The 17,833-nt window shown below is 35.6% G+C and overlaps 1 protein-coding gene and 1 pseudogene across 2 annotated transcripts; one reads left to right on the top strand and one right to left on the bottom strand.

The window, feature by feature from the left end:
* The first annotated feature begins 5,662 nt into the window (after nt 1-5,662).
* LOC143533189 (peptide chain release factor PrfB1, chloroplastic-like) lies at nt 5,663-9,802 on the top strand. The gene is made up of 7 exons (XM_077028042.1): nt 5,663-5,670; nt 5,798-5,842; nt 5,915-6,135; nt 6,210-6,413; nt 7,359-7,574; nt 7,659-7,845; nt 9,374-9,802. Exons 2-7 carry the CDS (start codon nt 5,836-5,838, stop codon nt 9,658-9,660), a joined length of 1,122 nt encoding a protein of 373 aa, XP_076884157.1. The 5' UTR covers nt 5,663-5,670; nt 5,798-5,835; the 3' UTR covers nt 9,661-9,802.
* Nucleotides 9,803-10,920: 1,118 nt separating this feature from the next.
* On the bottom strand, nt 10,921-16,840 carry LOC143533180 (beta-fructofuranosidase, insoluble isoenzyme CWINV3-like; annotated as a pseudogene). Its single transcript, XR_013135307.1, has 7 exons — nt 16,826-16,840; nt 12,566-13,220; nt 11,940-12,103; nt 11,780-11,863; nt 11,377-11,524; nt 11,171-11,256; nt 10,921-11,106 (listed from the first exon to the last, which is right to left on the bottom strand). The product of XR_013135307.1 is annotated as a beta-fructofuranosidase, insoluble isoenzyme CWINV3-like (transcript).
* Between the last annotated feature and the right edge of the window lie 993 nt (nt 16,841-17,833).

Genomic DNA, 17,833 nt, shown 5'->3' with positions numbered 1-17,833 from the left:
ACAACCACTACATGCATCATATAGGTATCCGCAGACACGTAGTCCACTATCTAACCTGTTTACCTTACCACTTAGCTTCTTATTTACACCTACCACCTTGCCACTTTGCCACTTTAATAACGTATAACGTTATGCCACTTTGCCACTTTAATAACGTATAACGTTATGCCACTTTGCCACTTTAATAACGTAAAACGTTATGCCACTTTGCCACTTTAATAACGAAGGCACATATAGGCTTACCCTACCACGTACTATCGTTATGCCACTAACACTCTTACTAGACTCTTGCCACTTCTAACACGCTCTACCTCTACTTGTCTACAACACGCTTCATATCATTTACATAATAAGCAAGTCACATCAACAATCATTCACACATAATAACGATGGCACGTACAGGCTTTCCCTATCACGCGCTCACGTTATGCCACTAACACCCTTACTACACCCTTGCCACTTCTAACACACTCTACCTCTACCTGCGTATATCACACTTCATACCAGTTCAGTATTTACGTAATAAATATGTCACATCATAACATTCATACACACTATCAACCACTTGGGATTTACTATCCTTGGCGATACGTGCAATATCCGAAGATCGTTCACGTACCGACAAGCATTATAAAATATATACCTCGTATAACATCTATAGCATACACTTACCACTTAAGGTAAGTGTATTCACACTTCACATCGAGTATGCACACAGCCCCGAAAACATAACAAGGAAATGGGGCTAGAAACTCACCTGAACTCTGCCTCTTCCTCCGATAGTTGTAAATCCCTTCTTTAACTGAGCTCGGCTGACTGTATAAGTTACACGTATTAATACTCGCCTGATCTAATCTGGTGGTCTAGTATTAACTTACTTTTACTTATCGTTTATAATTTATTTTCTAATCGAACTCGACTTTAAGCGAAGTTAAACCTTAGGCGAACTTAGCTTTAGGCGAAGTTAAACCTTAGGCGAACTTAGCTTTAGGTGAACTTAGCTTTAGGCGAAGTTAACCCTTAGGCGAACTTAGCTTTAGGCGAAGTTAACCCTTAGGCGAACTTAGCTTTTAGGCGAAGTTGTCATCAGGCGAACTTAGCTTTTAGGCGAAGTTGTCATCAGGCGAACTTAGCTTGCAGGCGAAGTTCATCAGGCGAACTTAGCTTGCAGGCGAAGTTGTCGGCTGCAGCTACTGTTCGTCCTTAATCATCTTCGTTTCTTAACCAAATAACTCGATTTAGGTATCCACGTAATCGTCTGACCAGCGCCTACAAACCCCAACCATCAAATCGGCATAACATCGATGTTTAAGGGGTGCGATTTAGGCATATAGGTTACGGGTTCTTTTAGGTTAACAATTAACCTATCAAATGCTAATCAATTCCAGTAATATTTGTTGTTTTAGGTTCGTTTATAACAAACTAACACAGATCTATGATTTCCCAAATCAAACCGAACCTATACGAACGATTTCTAACTATAAACGTACCTTGAACGAGTCGAACTACGAACCCGGTTAAGCCTTGATGTTGTTTTGGTCCGTCACGACGTTCCAGCACCAACAAGCTCGGGTTTTCGCCTTCGGATCTTGGTTCGGGTTCTAAGATGGTGTTGTGTGTGTTTTGGTGGTGTATGGAATATGTGAGAATGAGGATTAAATGGTGATTAATGGTATTATATTTAGGGATCATGGGCTTAAGCCCATGGACTCTCCTTCCTTCTTTCATAACCCAAGTCCATAACCCATATCCATTACCCAACACTAGCCCGACCCATACCAACTCCTACTCTATTTATTTATTTCCCGATAACCCGAGTAAACTTTCCCTCTATTATTAAGTAATACAATTAATATTATTTTGGAAATTTCGGGATGTTACAGTTTATTATAAAATACAAACTTACCGGAAAATTGATAAATATCTTGAATGATATTCGCCGGAATTTATTAATAGGTGAAAGAGAGAAAAAGTTGATTAGGGTAAAAAATTAAGAAATGTTATGGTTTAAATATAGGTTAGTGGATGAGTTGGCTTGATTAAGAATGGTAATTGGTGGCATTGATGTGGAGGCCCTAGAAACTTGACAAGTGGAAAATGCATCTTGCTTTAATAGTATGTATAGATTTTTATTTTAATATACACTCAAATTTATATTGTTGAAAATAATTTTTTATTTAGAATTTAAAATATTTTATTAAAAGAAGTTGATTTTTTTTAACTTCAAATGTACCACTTCAAACGGCTTTTCTTTTTTTTTTATGTTATGATATAAATTTTATTTAAACTAAGTTGCATCAATATAACTTCTTTTTTGTTCTACAAAGATATATTTATCTCGTAACCGACCACATGACTTTTACTAACCAACTACACATTATTTTAAATATATTTTTTTAATCATAAGTTATACGAGTGCCAATACTATTTTAGGCGTTTACTTTATCGAGTTTATTATCGTTTCGGTTACAAACATTACTAACCGAATTCGCATCACAGTATCGCCACAATGCGACAGAGTATAACCTGGTTTCCAATCAAATATTAGTGACTTACACACTGATGTTGTCCCTTTATCTTCACCCTATATTTATATTATGCAAAAAGAAAAAGAATGTGTATAAAATTAGGGCCATTATGCAATACTTTTTATCAAACGATTTGTTTTCATCTAAACCCATTTTTGTTGGTACTTCTTTGGAATGGATTCATTAATTACAGGATTTGGATTCTTTAGTTGATGAGAAATATGCTGAAAAGTTTAATGGTGCAATCAAAGAATTTGATAGCATAACTAAGCAGGTAAATTTTCAACTTTCATCAATTAATCTTTTTACTTATTTTGGCTTTGACTTTAAGAGGGCGTGCGATATTGGTGACATAGGATGCATACAACACAACCCTTTTGGGTAGAAATGCTTGGCATTTGTATTTTCTTATCATAACTATTTAATAATGATGTTATTACTATTAAGATTAATCTATTTTAGTACATTTATAATTTCATTTTTGAAAATATAAAAATCTAATGAGTTAATCAAACGTTGTTACGCACGCTCGGTAAAGATCTTTGATAACATTATGATCGAAAGGGGACAAAATCCCCCATTTTGACGCACCCCTTTACCCTTTTATAGTTTATTGACCGATTAAATTTCAATTCTAACTATTCACTAATTAACTCATTCAATCTTGTATGTTGATTAAAATTCACAAAATCCATAAACCCACTTTATTAATACATATTTCACAAAGCACGATATATATGTGTACGTTAATATTTTAGTGCCCCGCCACTACAAAAAAAAACATCCAACAAACCAGATGCAATGCAGCAGCGGGGTCGCATTGATAAGTGATAACCCATTACATACGACAGACATAACAAACCAATACAGGAAGATGGGCAGTTTTGCTTGCTAGTATATGTTAAAAAGTAAGTTTTGGTCCACTCAGAGAAGTAACTAAAGGTTATGATCTAGCCACGTATTTCTTAATCTGGGCTTTTCCCAACACATCATCACACTCACAAAATCTCATCTAGCAATTCACCCCAACCAACAATCATCATCCACCGGTTCATGTTACGGTTTCGCTGCCCATATTATCCTAGATTTCATCTCCAGCATCTCTGTATCTAAGGTTAGTGTATGTATCTCCATGGCCTTTATGCTTCTAAAACTCAAGCCAATTATTTTAAAGTTCTGATTTCTCTTTAGGTAAACTTTGCATTGGGGCTTAAGTGTTTTGGTGGATTCATGAGCAAATGAGGTTGAGGAACATGTCTCGATTAATTATGTCATCGGTAATAGAGATACTACACAATAATAATAAAATGCCAATTTTGATCATTTGATGACGACTTACATAATAAGCAAATAGAGACTTTTTGTTGTATAAATTGTGTATACGGTTTCTGTTTTTGTACAAGTTTCATTAGTTATCAGAGAATGTTGAACATTTGGTGAGGGCCGAGACGGGTTTGGTTCATGCCATTGATCTAAAGAACCCGTTTATTTGAAAAAAGCATGAACGGGTTTGGTTCATGTCATTACTTTGCATTGGGGCTTAATATGATAAAATAAATGGGTGAACATTTGGTTTTGTTCACTTTTGTGTTAGTTGTTGGAGCTACAAATTTTATCGACTAATTAATTATGTTTACAATAGATATACTTGAACAAACAGTACAACATATATAATTAATCATGTTGATTCTAAGTTCAAAACTTTTTAATATTAGGAACAATACTTTGACTCAGAAAGTCAAAGTTGTCTGTTTGAACGATAATCGTTAGATGCATAAGGGAGATAGTTACTCCAATACTCCATAAACCAACTATTTGTGAATGAGTTTTAAAACCGCTTTAGGCCATTTATGAACCATTTGAGCCCTCATACCTCACTCAACTCCTTCCCAATTCCACACCAGTCATGGCTTTTGGCACAACTACCTCCTGCCAAACATTTATTCATCAAGGACTAGCTACACATCCGAAACCTATACAAAAAGAATTGTTTGTATGGATATCTTGCTTCGCTTGAAGTAGGGATGAGCATTTTTGGTATCGTTACGTAACGCTACCGGTATTTTCCGAATATTGCACGAAATACCGGTACCATCCCTAGCTTGAAGTCTTGATTTCAAATATTTATATTTCTTTTTAAAGATGAAAGCATATGCCATTTTACAAAAAGCATATAATAATTTTGTATTATGGTATTGCCTGAACAGTTACCGTAAGTTTGCATTATCGTTTTCTTGAGTCAAAACTGCGATAAGATCTTCAATAAAAATGTATGACGGTAGTGTATATGTTGCAGTTATCTTTATTAACTGAGCTTATGTTGTTGCGATGTGTTCTTACTAACTGAGATTTATTTTTTGCATATCACACAGAGTCTGCGCAACGCGTGTAATATACAAATATAGCACACAAGCATGTCCACACGCTGCAACGCGCGGGTAGAAAACCTTGTTCACTAATCAATCATAAACAAATATTACTTCAGCTTTATTCGCAACACCCGCTGAAACAAGTGTTTTCTACCAAAAGAATCGGATTTCATCATTCTATGATATCTTCTTCCTCGCAGAAGTTTGTGACCTAACGACAAACCCTAATAGAGAGAGAAAAGGAAGGTAATCAGAGAGAAGAGAGAATCAGACGAATAACGACGGTGACCTAAATTTTGTCGCAACATAGGTTTGCGATTTTGACGATCATTGCCGACAGGTATTGATGATGTAATCAGATTTTCATATTTTGTTTTTGCAATTTCTGTTGTTTACATCATATAATTTTCAGTTTGATGGAGGCCAATTAGGATAAGATTATTTTCAATTTCCAAAAAGAACTCTTCCGCGTCCACCACTGTTCTTAATTGAAGGTAAGCATAATTTGTTTTGATCAGCTTAAGGTGCATAGTTATAATAGGCTTTTTGTAACTAATGATTTTATTTGGGGGGTTTTTTAATAGTATCCTCCGAGCTATATCTTGTTATGGAAAGTGTTGTCCATAACTGCTTCGTTTCACTTTCACCGGCTGCTGCTGGCTTTAAGCCATACTTGACACCTAAACCGATTGCATATAAAACCCAAACCCTAACATTTCACAACCTCCTCGCTTTACATTCTCCACCCATCTCTCTCTCCAAGCCTTCCAAAGGTACCTCCAGTTACCACCCTAATTACTTTAATTCCAAGGATTATTATTATTATTATTATTATTATTATTATTATATAGAAACTGTGCTAATTCACTAATCAATCATAAACAATATTACTTACTTCAGCTTTATTCGTAACACCCGCTGAAACAAGTGTATGGGCAATGCAAGGTAATCATTCATACATTTACTATCCGGCGTGTACACCATACCATGTTAATGTTTAAAATTTGAAAAAAACAGATTTTTTTAGTTTACGGAAAGAGGTGGAGGCAATCTCGAGTCGTGTTCAAGAAATCAGGGCTTCTGCTAATCTAGACCAATTAGCAGAACAAGTTGCTAAATTAGAAAAAGAAGCATCAACTGATTCTTTTTGGGATGACCGCGCATCCGCTCAACAAACCCTTATGGCTCTCACAGATGTTAAAGATAAGATAAATCTTCTCAACGACTTTCAAACCCAGGTTTCACTTTTAAACGCTTCAAAGTTGCCGCCTTTACTAGTTGGTACACTGATATTTAACTTTGATTTGTTCAGGTTGGTGATGCAGAAACAATAGTCAACCTAACAGAAGAGATGGACTCAACTGATACTGCACTTCTTGAAGAGGCTGCCGCTATTGTCAAAGAGTTGAGTAAGGCGTTGGATAAATTCGAGCTGAGTCAGCTTTTGTCAGGCCCGTATGACAAAGAAGGTGCTGTTATTAATATAACTGCTGGTGCTGGTAGTACCGATGCACAGGTAATTAAGAAAACCTCCACTTATCATTTCATCTTCATATATCATCATCAGCAATTGCCATGAATGATATCACATTTTCATAGTTCTTAATTTGTGAGGATACTTAAAACATCTAACTGTGACAGCTCATAAACATTTATACACCCGCTATTGTTTTGCAAACTAGAATGGACTACTGCAGATGTTTTTTTTTTTAATGCGTGTTAGTCAAATAAATAATCCTTGTGGTTTGACACAAGTAAAAGGTTTGGGGTCTAACTTTGAAAAGTAATTTGTTGTGAATCCATGGTTTTCCATTTGAAACATGTTTAGGGTCTATCACTAACCTATGTAAAAAGTTCTGTTAATATCTAAAAGTGACAGTTTTGCCCTTTTAACTAATTATCTAAGTAGTCCATATGTTTTACTTTAGTTACATATTTGGTGTCTAGCAGACTAGCACTACTTGTATAATTAACTCTTAATTTTAATAGCCATTAGTTTGTTTTCCATTTTTTGCGATTTTTTACGGTAAAAATTTATTTATGTACTTAGTTACCAGGGTGAAATTCTCATTTATAAAAATTAAACAGAATTTTTAACAAACTTAGTGTTGGACCCCAAACATGTTACAATTTGAAACCAACGGATTCCAAACCTGATACCTGTTATTTTGTAAAACCACAGGGACCAATTATGTATTTAATTTTTTCTTAGAATTAAAAACGGTTGTCGTTCATGTGATTTGGTCTTTTAGTAATTAGTCCAAAAGTTCTAGTTTGGCTTTTTCATCCATTAGTTTCAATTCTTCTCAATCGAAGCCAGAAATCTAATCGACTGATAAGGCCAAATTAGAACTTTTGAAATAAATGATTTGGGTCAAACTACATTTGACTAAAACCCTATTTAACTCTTTTATAAATTTGGATATTTTTATGCAAAGTTATTTGATAATATTCAGTGCAGGACTGGGCTGATATGCTTCTAAGAATGTTTGTAAGATGGGGAGAGAGACAAAAATACAAAATACGAGTGGTTGAAAAGTCAATGGGAGAAGAAGCCGGGATCAAATCAGCTACAATAGAGGTCGAGGGTCGATACGCGTTTGGATATTTGAGTGGTGAAAAGGGGACGCATCGAATCGTTAGACAGTCTCCTTTTAATGCGAAAGGTCTTCGTCAGGTATTGACTTTTGTTGACTAGTGTTATTAATCAAATGTCTAAAATACCCTCCAATAAGTTGGGAGTTTGTGTTTGTTGATGCAGACAAGTTTTTGTGGTGTTGAAGTGATGCCTCTTCTTCCAGATGATTCATTAAATGTTGATATACCAGAAGAAGACCTGCAAATAGGGTTTTCAAGAGCCGGCGGGAGCGGTGGTCAGAATGTTAATAAAGTTGAAACCGCTGTTCGGATAACCCATATTCCAACCGGAGTAACCGTTCGTTGTACCGGTACTGATTTGTCTTTTTATTAAACATTGTTTTCTTTGTTAAATCCTTTAACATGAGCCATTTATTCTTTTGGATAAAAATAACCCTAATCATTCTTGACCTGTTTATTGGTAAAAGACTTGAAATTAAGATATGGGTAATTCCACTTTGAGGTCAAATTTCTTTTGGTTTTACTTATAAAGTATCATCTGTTTTGGAAAGATTTAATGTTAAATAATCTATTTTGTCTATTATCGTCGTTATTTTTGTAATCATAATCGACACATTGCTTATTTTATAAAATATATAAAAACAAAAACAACAAACATACCTAGTAAAAATCCCACCAATAGCAAAGCTTAAGCAGGGTCTGGGGAGGGTGGGATGAGGCATCGGTCTTGTGCTTCTAACCACATGAGGTGACAGGTGTAAACGAGGCGTAGGTCAAGAGCCTCGAGGCGCTTGCATAGAAACGCCTCTTGTACATGTTTGTGTATCATGAGGTTGTAAATATAGCTTTTTAGGTTGTACAAAGTATTTAATCGTCTAAAGAGGTTTGATTATATTTAATCATGAGGTTGTACAAAGTATAAAAACGTTTATATAGAGTAAATTACATTTTCTGTCCTGTAGGTCTATCCCAAATTGCAGGTTTTGTCATATAACTAAGGTAAATACAAAGAACATTTATTTCAAAAGGTGTAGCATTTTCGGTCCTTTCAACTGAAATATAATTGTTATATATTTAAATATTGTTTTTTAACTATGAAATTCTTTTTCACAAAAATATGACGCTAACTTTTTTCGTTAATGGGGGTGTGAAATGAGCAAACAAGTATTCTTTGGTCATCATAAAAATGCGTAGCGCCTCACATACGTGATGCAAGGGCAGTTTGGTCATTTCACACCCCATTAACAGAAAGGTAATGCTGGTTGGTGGAAAGGACTGAAAATGTAATAATGTTTCAAATAAGGATTGTTCTTTGTAATTAATTACCTTAGTTGTAAGATAGAGCCTGCATCATCATCATCGTACTTAGTATATCCCACCAATAGCAAAGCTATGGTAGGGTCTGAGGAGGGTAAGTTGTCGACAACCTTACCTCTACCCTTTAGGAATAGTGAGGCTGCTTGCGGTGAGACCTCCGGCTCGATAGTAGTTTTGCATCAAGTCTTGGACATAAGGCACATAACATTCAACCAGCGGGACACCGCCGATTGGTGCATATACTCTTGTCTTTCGGCTATCAACGCCACCACATGATGCCTGATTAACCTCCGCCACTTTTAACGTTATTTTAACGAGATTAGTAAAATAACGTCAAAAGAAAAAGCCTGCAATTTGGGTTAATCCCGTGTGCGTCTTCGGCTCTCACCTCAGCTCGGGAGACCCTAACGCCTCATGCTTTTTAAAACCAAGGTCAACACAATTTATAGATCAACCTGAACCATGCATAAATTTCCTTTTCACGTATTATGAAATCTTGAATTATTGATTTTCTTGCATCTCTCTTGCCCCTTTATAATATATTTTTTTAACATTGTGCAGAAGAAAGGTCTCAGCTAGCAAACAAGATCAAAGCTTTAAGCCGATTGAAAGCGAAACTAATGTTGATTGCGATAGAGCAACGCGCTTCAGAAATTAAGCAGATACGTGGAGATGCGGTAAAGGCGGATTGGGGGCAGCAAATTAGAAACTATGTGTTCCATCCGTACAAGCTTGTGAAAGATGTAAGAACAGGATATGAGACGACAGATATTGTATCGGTAATGGATGGTGAGTTAGATCCCTTCATTAAAGCCTACCTCCGCTTCAAGTACGCTCAATCCATGTAAGGATATGTTTATATTAAAACATCCCTTCATTATTACTTTTTATATAGATTTTAGAATAGGGATCATGCTGTTTAAATATCCCCTCAATAACACTAAAAGTGACATTTTCTTGAGAGAGAGAAACATTCACACAGTTTTTGTTTGGAGGATATGTTTATATTAAAACATCTATAATATATATGGATGTGTTTTTTGCACTTAGGGCTCTTTACACTTGTTACTAAAAATCATATACTCTTCACTACACAAACCATTTTGCAAACATGTTGTGTCGAGTTATATTTAAAGTATTATCATTTACTTGGTCACTTTACAGTGTCTTTTCTATTATTGGAACACTTTGATGTGTTCTCTAAAACCGTATGGTATGTTTTTTACATCGGACGCTTTGCCGTGGCACCTTGTATGAGCTCGTGGGATCTTTTGATTCCATTTTGTCGAATGCCATTCTGGCTTACAAGAAATATATTATTTTGCGGTTTTAAAAGTAAACTATTTATAAACAAAATAAGATTGTAGATGACAATCCTTACCTAAGGTAATAAGTTTCTTTGATGTTAATATGAGCTTTCCTCACACACCAAGCACTCAGCTCATAGATCAACGATGCTATCAAAAGGACTTGGTCTCTGATTGGTAATGTTGGGTGAACCCCACGTCCTTCCGTCTCCATAGCTCTTGACGATGCCAAAGCTAACAATCCAAATGCTAGGGCCTAGACATTGATATTTTGGGGTTCATTATCAACACTTTAAATTAGTGGCTTCATTGGTTCATCTTTCATCACTCGTTTGGTGCCTTTGTTATTGTAATCAGCATTCCAGCCATGATTGTCATTTGACATTTCAAAGTTGTTCATCCAGGGTTGTTAATCATCGGCATTTGCTTTTTGTGGATAATTTTAGTTTTCATTTATTTTTTTCTTTATTCTAAAATTTGTTTTATAGAATAAACCCGAATTGATTTGTAGATGGAAATGCTCGGGTTTTTTGTTCACAACAACTCGATCTACCATTTATAAAGCTTGTACATCTTTTAACACCTTTGTTGATGCTTTTAGATGTTTATATTCATTTTTCGTTTCCATTGTAAAACTTTTTTAAAACACATACAAATCTCAACATAAACATGGAAGCTTATTTTTACTTAATGATGTAGTGTTCATAAACTTGATTATTCAAATCAAGTAATTAATTAAGCAGTAAAATTAACTCCTTCCAGTGTAATAACCCTAAATGAGATGAACCAACCTTCTTCAGATTATACATCTCCACACCCAATAATCTGAGCTTTCTTCATACTCCAAGCACTCAACTCAGAGATGAATGCACTTTGTTGTTAAATGTAAACAAATGGGCTTCGTCTCTTAACACTTAATGATGGGTAGACCCTAGCTGTGATGCACGTCTTTCCTCCTCCAAAGCTCTCGGCGATAGAGTGATCTATCTGTGTTCCATTGGAGCTTAAAATCAAAACCCTTAAAAGAAATGTTTACCCATTAATTACCCACCAAGGTTCCAAGTGAAATATCATGCTGTTGAGGACCAATGTCAACAAATGTGGTTTTATCAAGGCTATTTCTTGTACAAGACCTGCAACATAAAAGGTTTTCAACACGTTAAGTAATTGGAGAGAAAAAAAATATCAAGGCAAAAACTAGTGGAAGCTAGATTTTAAAGTGAGTCAAGTCGTCATGGAAAGCAAAAGCTAATCAGTTTTGATCGCTACACATTAGCACAATGCATCTTCCATTATTTTGGAATACACGAAAGAAAATTGCAGTTTGTTCATGTTCAGTCAAGTCATGGGGGGCATAAGGTAAGAGTCCAAATGGGCCGAATTTGCCTTTCTTTGATGCATCCATCTTTCTTTGATGTAACAATACACCCTCCTTAAGGGCCAACGTCCTCGATGGTCACGGCTGGCCCACTCCAGGCCACCACTCCGAGTCCTCGTTGGTCACGGCTGTCTTCCTCCAGGCCACCACTCCGAGGTTGGCTCTGATACCAATGTTACAAGCCAAACAGAAGAACTCAACCCAAAAGACTAGTCTGATAGGTGAGGGAACCCATTTGGCTTATAAACCCCACATCAATTGCCCATACAACCGATATGGAACAAGTCCCATACCTTGCAATGGTTTCAGTCCATGACAATCAGCCTCTTCTAAATTAGTTAGTGTGAATGATATCTTCACATCCGCCTATCATATAACAAACACGACATACATACAAGAGCTAGAAAGATAATTGGACCTATGAAACATAGTTAAGACTAACCTCTAAAGCACTCATGCCTATAATTTCATGTAATGATCCATCTTCAAGATTCTCATTTTGTAAAGTAGCTTTGTTTTCATGTAACAATTCAATTTCCTCTATTGGCCATTGTATGAGCTGCTTTTGGTTTCTATCAAGCCAAATACTCCTTGGAAATGATTGCATGATATTAGCGTATTCGTCGTCGTAGTATATCCCACCAATAGCAAAGCTATGGTAGGGTTTGAGGAGGGTAAGATGTAGACAACCTTACCTCTACCCTTTAGGAATATAGAGGTTGTGTCCGGTGAGACCCCCAGCTCGATAGTATTTTTGCATCAAGCCTTAGACATAAGGCACATAACAGTCAACCATTGGGACACCGCCGATTTGTGCATGTACCCTTGTCTTTCGGCTATCAACGCCATCACATGATGCCTGATTAACCTTCTACCACTTTTAACATTATTTTCACGAGATTAGTAAAATAACGTCAAAATTAGTGCAATTTCACTTTTGCCCACCAGAGGGTTCACACATATATACATTATATGCGCGCACCGCAAGCAGGGCGATATTAGCGTATTCATGATTTCATTAAAAAAATGTATGATTAGCAATACAAAGTTTAAAAATGATTACTTGAAGTCCAGACCACCCTTTAGCAGTTTGATCAGCATCAAAATCAGATTCGTTTACCCAAGCCATCAAGATCCTTTTGTTTTTCATAGGGCCAATAAAGGATTTTGAAGCATAATACTTACCATGATCAAGTCTCAAACTTTGTTTATTTCCAGAAACAAACTTCTCTTTCACGAGATTGTAATCCCCAATCATGTAGTGGTCCGTTGCTTGATCAAAGAATCCCACCTTTAAGACATGCTTTATTCTAGGGCTAGTTACAATTGTATCGACTCCATTGGTGCTATCAATCAATACCGGAAAGAAATCAGGGCATTCAAACATCCCAATGCCAGCAATCTCATGAAGCGGTGATTCGTGTATAGTCCAGTTTACAAAATCCACAGATTGGTACAAAACAACCATACCGTTCCCATTATTTTGACTTATGATGATGATCCTCCATTTTCCGTCGTCTGCCAGCCATGTAGTGGTCGGGTCTCGGAAGTAATCAGGTTGAATCCCGTCGGGGACGTTTTTGACGGGATTCGCGGTGTACTTGACCCATTCTCGAAGATACGGGTCGGATAAGTCTTTTGGAACGACCACGTTTTGGACTTGGCGGAAATGAGTGTCGATTCCGGTGTATAATATGACGTGTAAGGCCCCGATCCTGGTGCTCTACATTGGCGTTTGATTTACTCATAAACACAGTTCTAAATATCAAAGTTAATTAAAACTTTCGCGGAAATAATAAAAGTCAACCATTTATTAAAAACATTCAATACTTGTCTTTAAAACATAACATAAAGTAGCTTATTATAACATCATGACAAATCTTCTTTGGATGCCAGTCCCTTCAAATCATGCCATGTATCTCTCTCTCAAGCCAGCTGCTTCAATCTATTCACCTGCGTGCATACTAAAAGTCACCTACGCTGAGTGAGTTCTAGTATAGAGTAAGAGAGAAATTTCGAGCCAATTAGCAGACTAAATATTATAGATAGATATGTCAATTGAGTCTAAGCTTGAGTTTAACTCAGTTATTTTAAATGAGGTAGATTGTAAAGCTCGTAATTTAAATATTTATTATGTAATTGTATAATAGTTGTGTAAAATAAAATTATTATATTTATACAAGTAATAGGCACATGAACCTAGTCAAAGCTCGATCTCGATCTCTTGTAAGCTTTGTTGGGTTTAAGGCTCGATAAGTCAATCTCAAATAGTTTACAAACTGTTAGCTCATTCACAATTCGTAAGTATTTAACTTCTTCATGTTTTATTGACACTAATAAATTATGTCTGAAAGACATGGATAAGGACATGAGGCATCAACAATAGGCATTATAGTTAGGGTTGTTTACGAGACGAGTCAGGGTGGTTTCGAGCTCGAAATTAAACGATGTAGTTCAGCTAGGATTCAACTTGATTTTGAAGCTAAATGCATTTAAGATCGAGCCTACGAGTCGAGCCATGTCCCGAGCCGAACCATGGTCGATTTTGGCTCGGTTACAAAAATAAGCCAAGTCAGCTCAGGTTGTGTCTCAAATCAAGTTTTTTTAGCTAGTTTTATTCGAGGTTTTATCGAGCAAGCCACAAGCCTGAGCTTCGAGCCGTGAGCTTTTTGAATAGCCCTATTTATAGTTTATTGGTGTATTGATTTTATTAATATCAACTATCATCTTTTGGTCGTTGCTGGTCCCAAATAACGAGTTGGCTGATAACGAATCCCACTTTTTATCTCCCAATGATCTGCGACTAACAGAATTCTATCACTGTTAGTTGTAGGTCGCCAGAAAAAAGTTTTTTGTTGGAAATCTCAACATTTTCATCCCAAACATTTTTGTAACCTTAGATCGGACCTTTAGGCACCCTTTTCTAGTAAAAGACCCCAATTATTGAGGCCACCGAAACTTTAGAACCATCGTTGTAATCGGTTGGTGGTGCTCAAGTGACGGTGGCTGGTTTGTGTGAGTCAATTGGTGGTAGTGGTGTTCAGGTTGAGTTTTTTGGTAGTGTGACTTTTCCGGCCAAAAGTTTTTTTCCGGCGACTGCAAGTAACTGCATTATGATTCTGTTAGTCGCGGACCGTTGGGAACAAAAACATTAAAAATGGGACTGTCAACAACCAACTCGTTAGTTGAGGTCGGCAACAACCAAAAGATGATGGTTATGATTAATAAAAACGACTACAAATTTGTTTAATAATGATAAAATTGTAATACATAATTGACTTTCAGGTCAGAAAAACCAAAACTCTTAAAAATTCTTACAAAATCGTTATAAAAGTATTATAATTATTTGTAATTTTTAAAAGCCCTTGAATTTAATTATTACTTGCGAACTTTTTAGTTTAGAATTCAGTAGAAAAGTACAATAACCTTTTAATGTATTCGTGAAGGGCTAGACGGGTTTAGATGACATACAACGGATATAGATATGAAGTTGGCTGTCTTGACAATTCATTAACTTATTTATTGATTTTTTTTTCAAACACCAACATGATTATCTTCATTTCCAGAGTATGGGAGACAACATTTAAAAATAACCTACCACATGTGAAAAAACTCTCTTGTCTAACCTGGAACCCTCTATTTTTTTTATGTCACGTATGAAACTAGAATTAAAGACCTTTTCAGATTGAAGTATTTGAGTATTTCATCTCAACCACTTAAACTATGGATCATTGACACTAAGGTTTTTATTGATACATATAGAGGGAATGATCAGTAAACAATTAGATTTTAATTAAACACGTGAAGTACATCATAATTTACCTATTTTTCAATGGTTAACACACATTCTAAACCTACCTTTTTTTATTTATCCATCTATCATGAGAATTTAACACTTTACCTCATGGGAATTGACCCAATTCCAGTACATCTGGATATGCATATCCTATAAGCCATTTTGTCACATGATACAAAAGACGGCTTTCTACCAAGTCGCCATACAAATAGCATCAACCATCTCCTTTCTGTTTTTTGAACAATCTGGATCAATCGATAGCAGCTAAAATCAATGAGTTACCTTGTATTAATAAAATAAAAACAACCATTTTCAAAAATTTTATACGGTGTTATACGAGCTTTTTAAATATACTAAAAAATTGCTGTATTTTTCTATATCATTCACTCATAACATCCTAAACCACTTCTTAAATTATAAAATTTTCACTTACATAAAATATCGATAGAATGAGAATGCCAACAGCTATTTTTAATCACTTTTCTAATCAATTAACTTCTAGAAATAATTTTAACCCATCTATATATTTTCAATTTTAGTCATCACTTTCACAAAAACTATAAAATAGTCACCTAAAATCATCGGATCAGACATTTCTTCATCAACCGCCAACAGACGAAACTCGTCGATCCGACGAATCTGAAGATGGTTTAGACAGAATTCTCTCTCTCTCTAAAGATGAAACTTCTTTTTCTTCAACCTTCCAAAACATCAACTCAAACTAAAATACTTGTGGTAGGACCGACATTATACGTTGACACGTGGCTAGATATTACCCATCCATGAGTTTTGTCGGATGGCAGATCTCTTCTGTGAGTGTTTGATGAAGAATCGGCGATGGCGACGGTTCTTGATAGCTATATTTAGTATTAAGTGAAAAAGATGGCTACAGTTAGAAATGGTGTGGTAAAAATGGTTATTTTGAGATTTTCCCATAAATTTTGTTAGAACAGTGACTTTTTTTGTATTTAGGCCACAACATTTCCAAAATTGGAGGTCCTTGTTGTCCTAGACTATATTGTCTTAATCGGGCCTACACTTGGTTTAAAGTTTGGCTTAGGCATTATTCGAAAACTATGCCACCGGCTGTCACTTGATAATTGTTGTGCAACCACAAGGTTAAAACCCCCTGGCGTAACACTCGAAATTTGAACTGACAATCTCATATGACCTAGTTCAAATAATTCATTGTCATAATCTACCAGAAGTGATACATGCAACACAAGAGTGGATCAAATTTATTTAGCTAGTGTAATTATTATATAACATACGTTCTTTTTTCACAAAGGTTAACTTGTATAAAATAGAACTTTAAAACAAAATAAAAAAGAAAAGGGGCCAGGAGGAATTAAGTGTCAAACGCATTCGTTTGGTACGCGGCGAAACGAGACAGAGTGCCTGCCAGCCAACCAATCAGAATCATGATAATTACGATGAATAAATAAATAAGGAAATGGGCTGTCGATGAGCTGGCTCAGACCGACACGTGGACTTGCAGAACGACTTTTTGTGATGGGTCCACGTCAACCGACCTCCTTTCCCGCCATTGGTCGCCGACACATCACGACTTGACGTGACCCTTTCACTCACATAGTATTTCTTTATTATTTTTTTACAGAATTATTTCTTTGAATAAAAATTACAATAATATTTTGGTCATTAATGACTTTCTTCTAATTATATCATAGGTCTTAAATAAATGATTCGGGAGAACATCTTTGGTTGTCATTCATTAATGAAATAAATCATTCCTAAAAAATGCCTTTCTTATATAACATTTTTTATTTCTTAACAAAAAGGTAGTTTTTCTTTCATTTCTTCTAGGAATGAAATGAAATAGAAAATGATTAATAATAATAATAATTAATAATAAAAATAATTATTATTTTTGTTATTATTATTACTTCTACTATTATTATTGTTATTTATCATCATCATTGTTATTTTATTATAGTATAAATTTTATTAAATTATAATTGTTATTATACTTTTATTACTATCGCATTATCTTATAATTGTTTTATTAATTGACAAAAATTACTATTTAATTAAAAAATAATAATAATGTGATGATTCATTTCATTCCTATGTGGTAACCAAACAAGACAATGGAATAGTATTGATTCATTTCATTCATTTGTTCATTCCATTCCTTTGTCCATCTCATTCCCTCGTTCATTCCATTACCCCATACCAAACATATAAGTGTTCCTTTTTTTTAATCCCCCATTTGTTGCCTAGTGATAGGAGGCTTGGGTTCTTCGGTATATACTCATGTTCGATTCTAACTTGTGTTATTTTCGGTGAATATTGACAATGAATTATTTGAGCTAGACCTTATACAAATGTTGTCAATTCGAACCTGAGCTCACCCGAGTTTTCGTCCCACTGTTGTTATGCCAAGAGTTCTGCTTTTGTGGTGGCACAACGACTGTCAAGTGGCAGTCGGCGGTATTTTTTCCGGGAGAACGCCCAAGCCAAAGTTTAAATCCTGCGTGGGCCGCGGTTAAGGCAACACAGTCTTTCCTGAGTGGGGCAAA

Source organism: Bidens hawaiensis, unplaced genomic scaffold (genome assembly GCF_021521415.1).
Source record: "Bidens hawaiensis isolate Kalapana, Puna unplaced genomic scaffold, B.hawaiensis_p1.1 tig00009623_1, whole genome shotgun sequence".
NCBI classification, from domain to species: domain Eukaryota; kingdom Viridiplantae; phylum Streptophyta; class Magnoliopsida; order Asterales; family Asteraceae; genus Bidens; species Bidens hawaiensis.
This window is presented reverse-complemented; position numbering and strand designations above follow the sequence as displayed.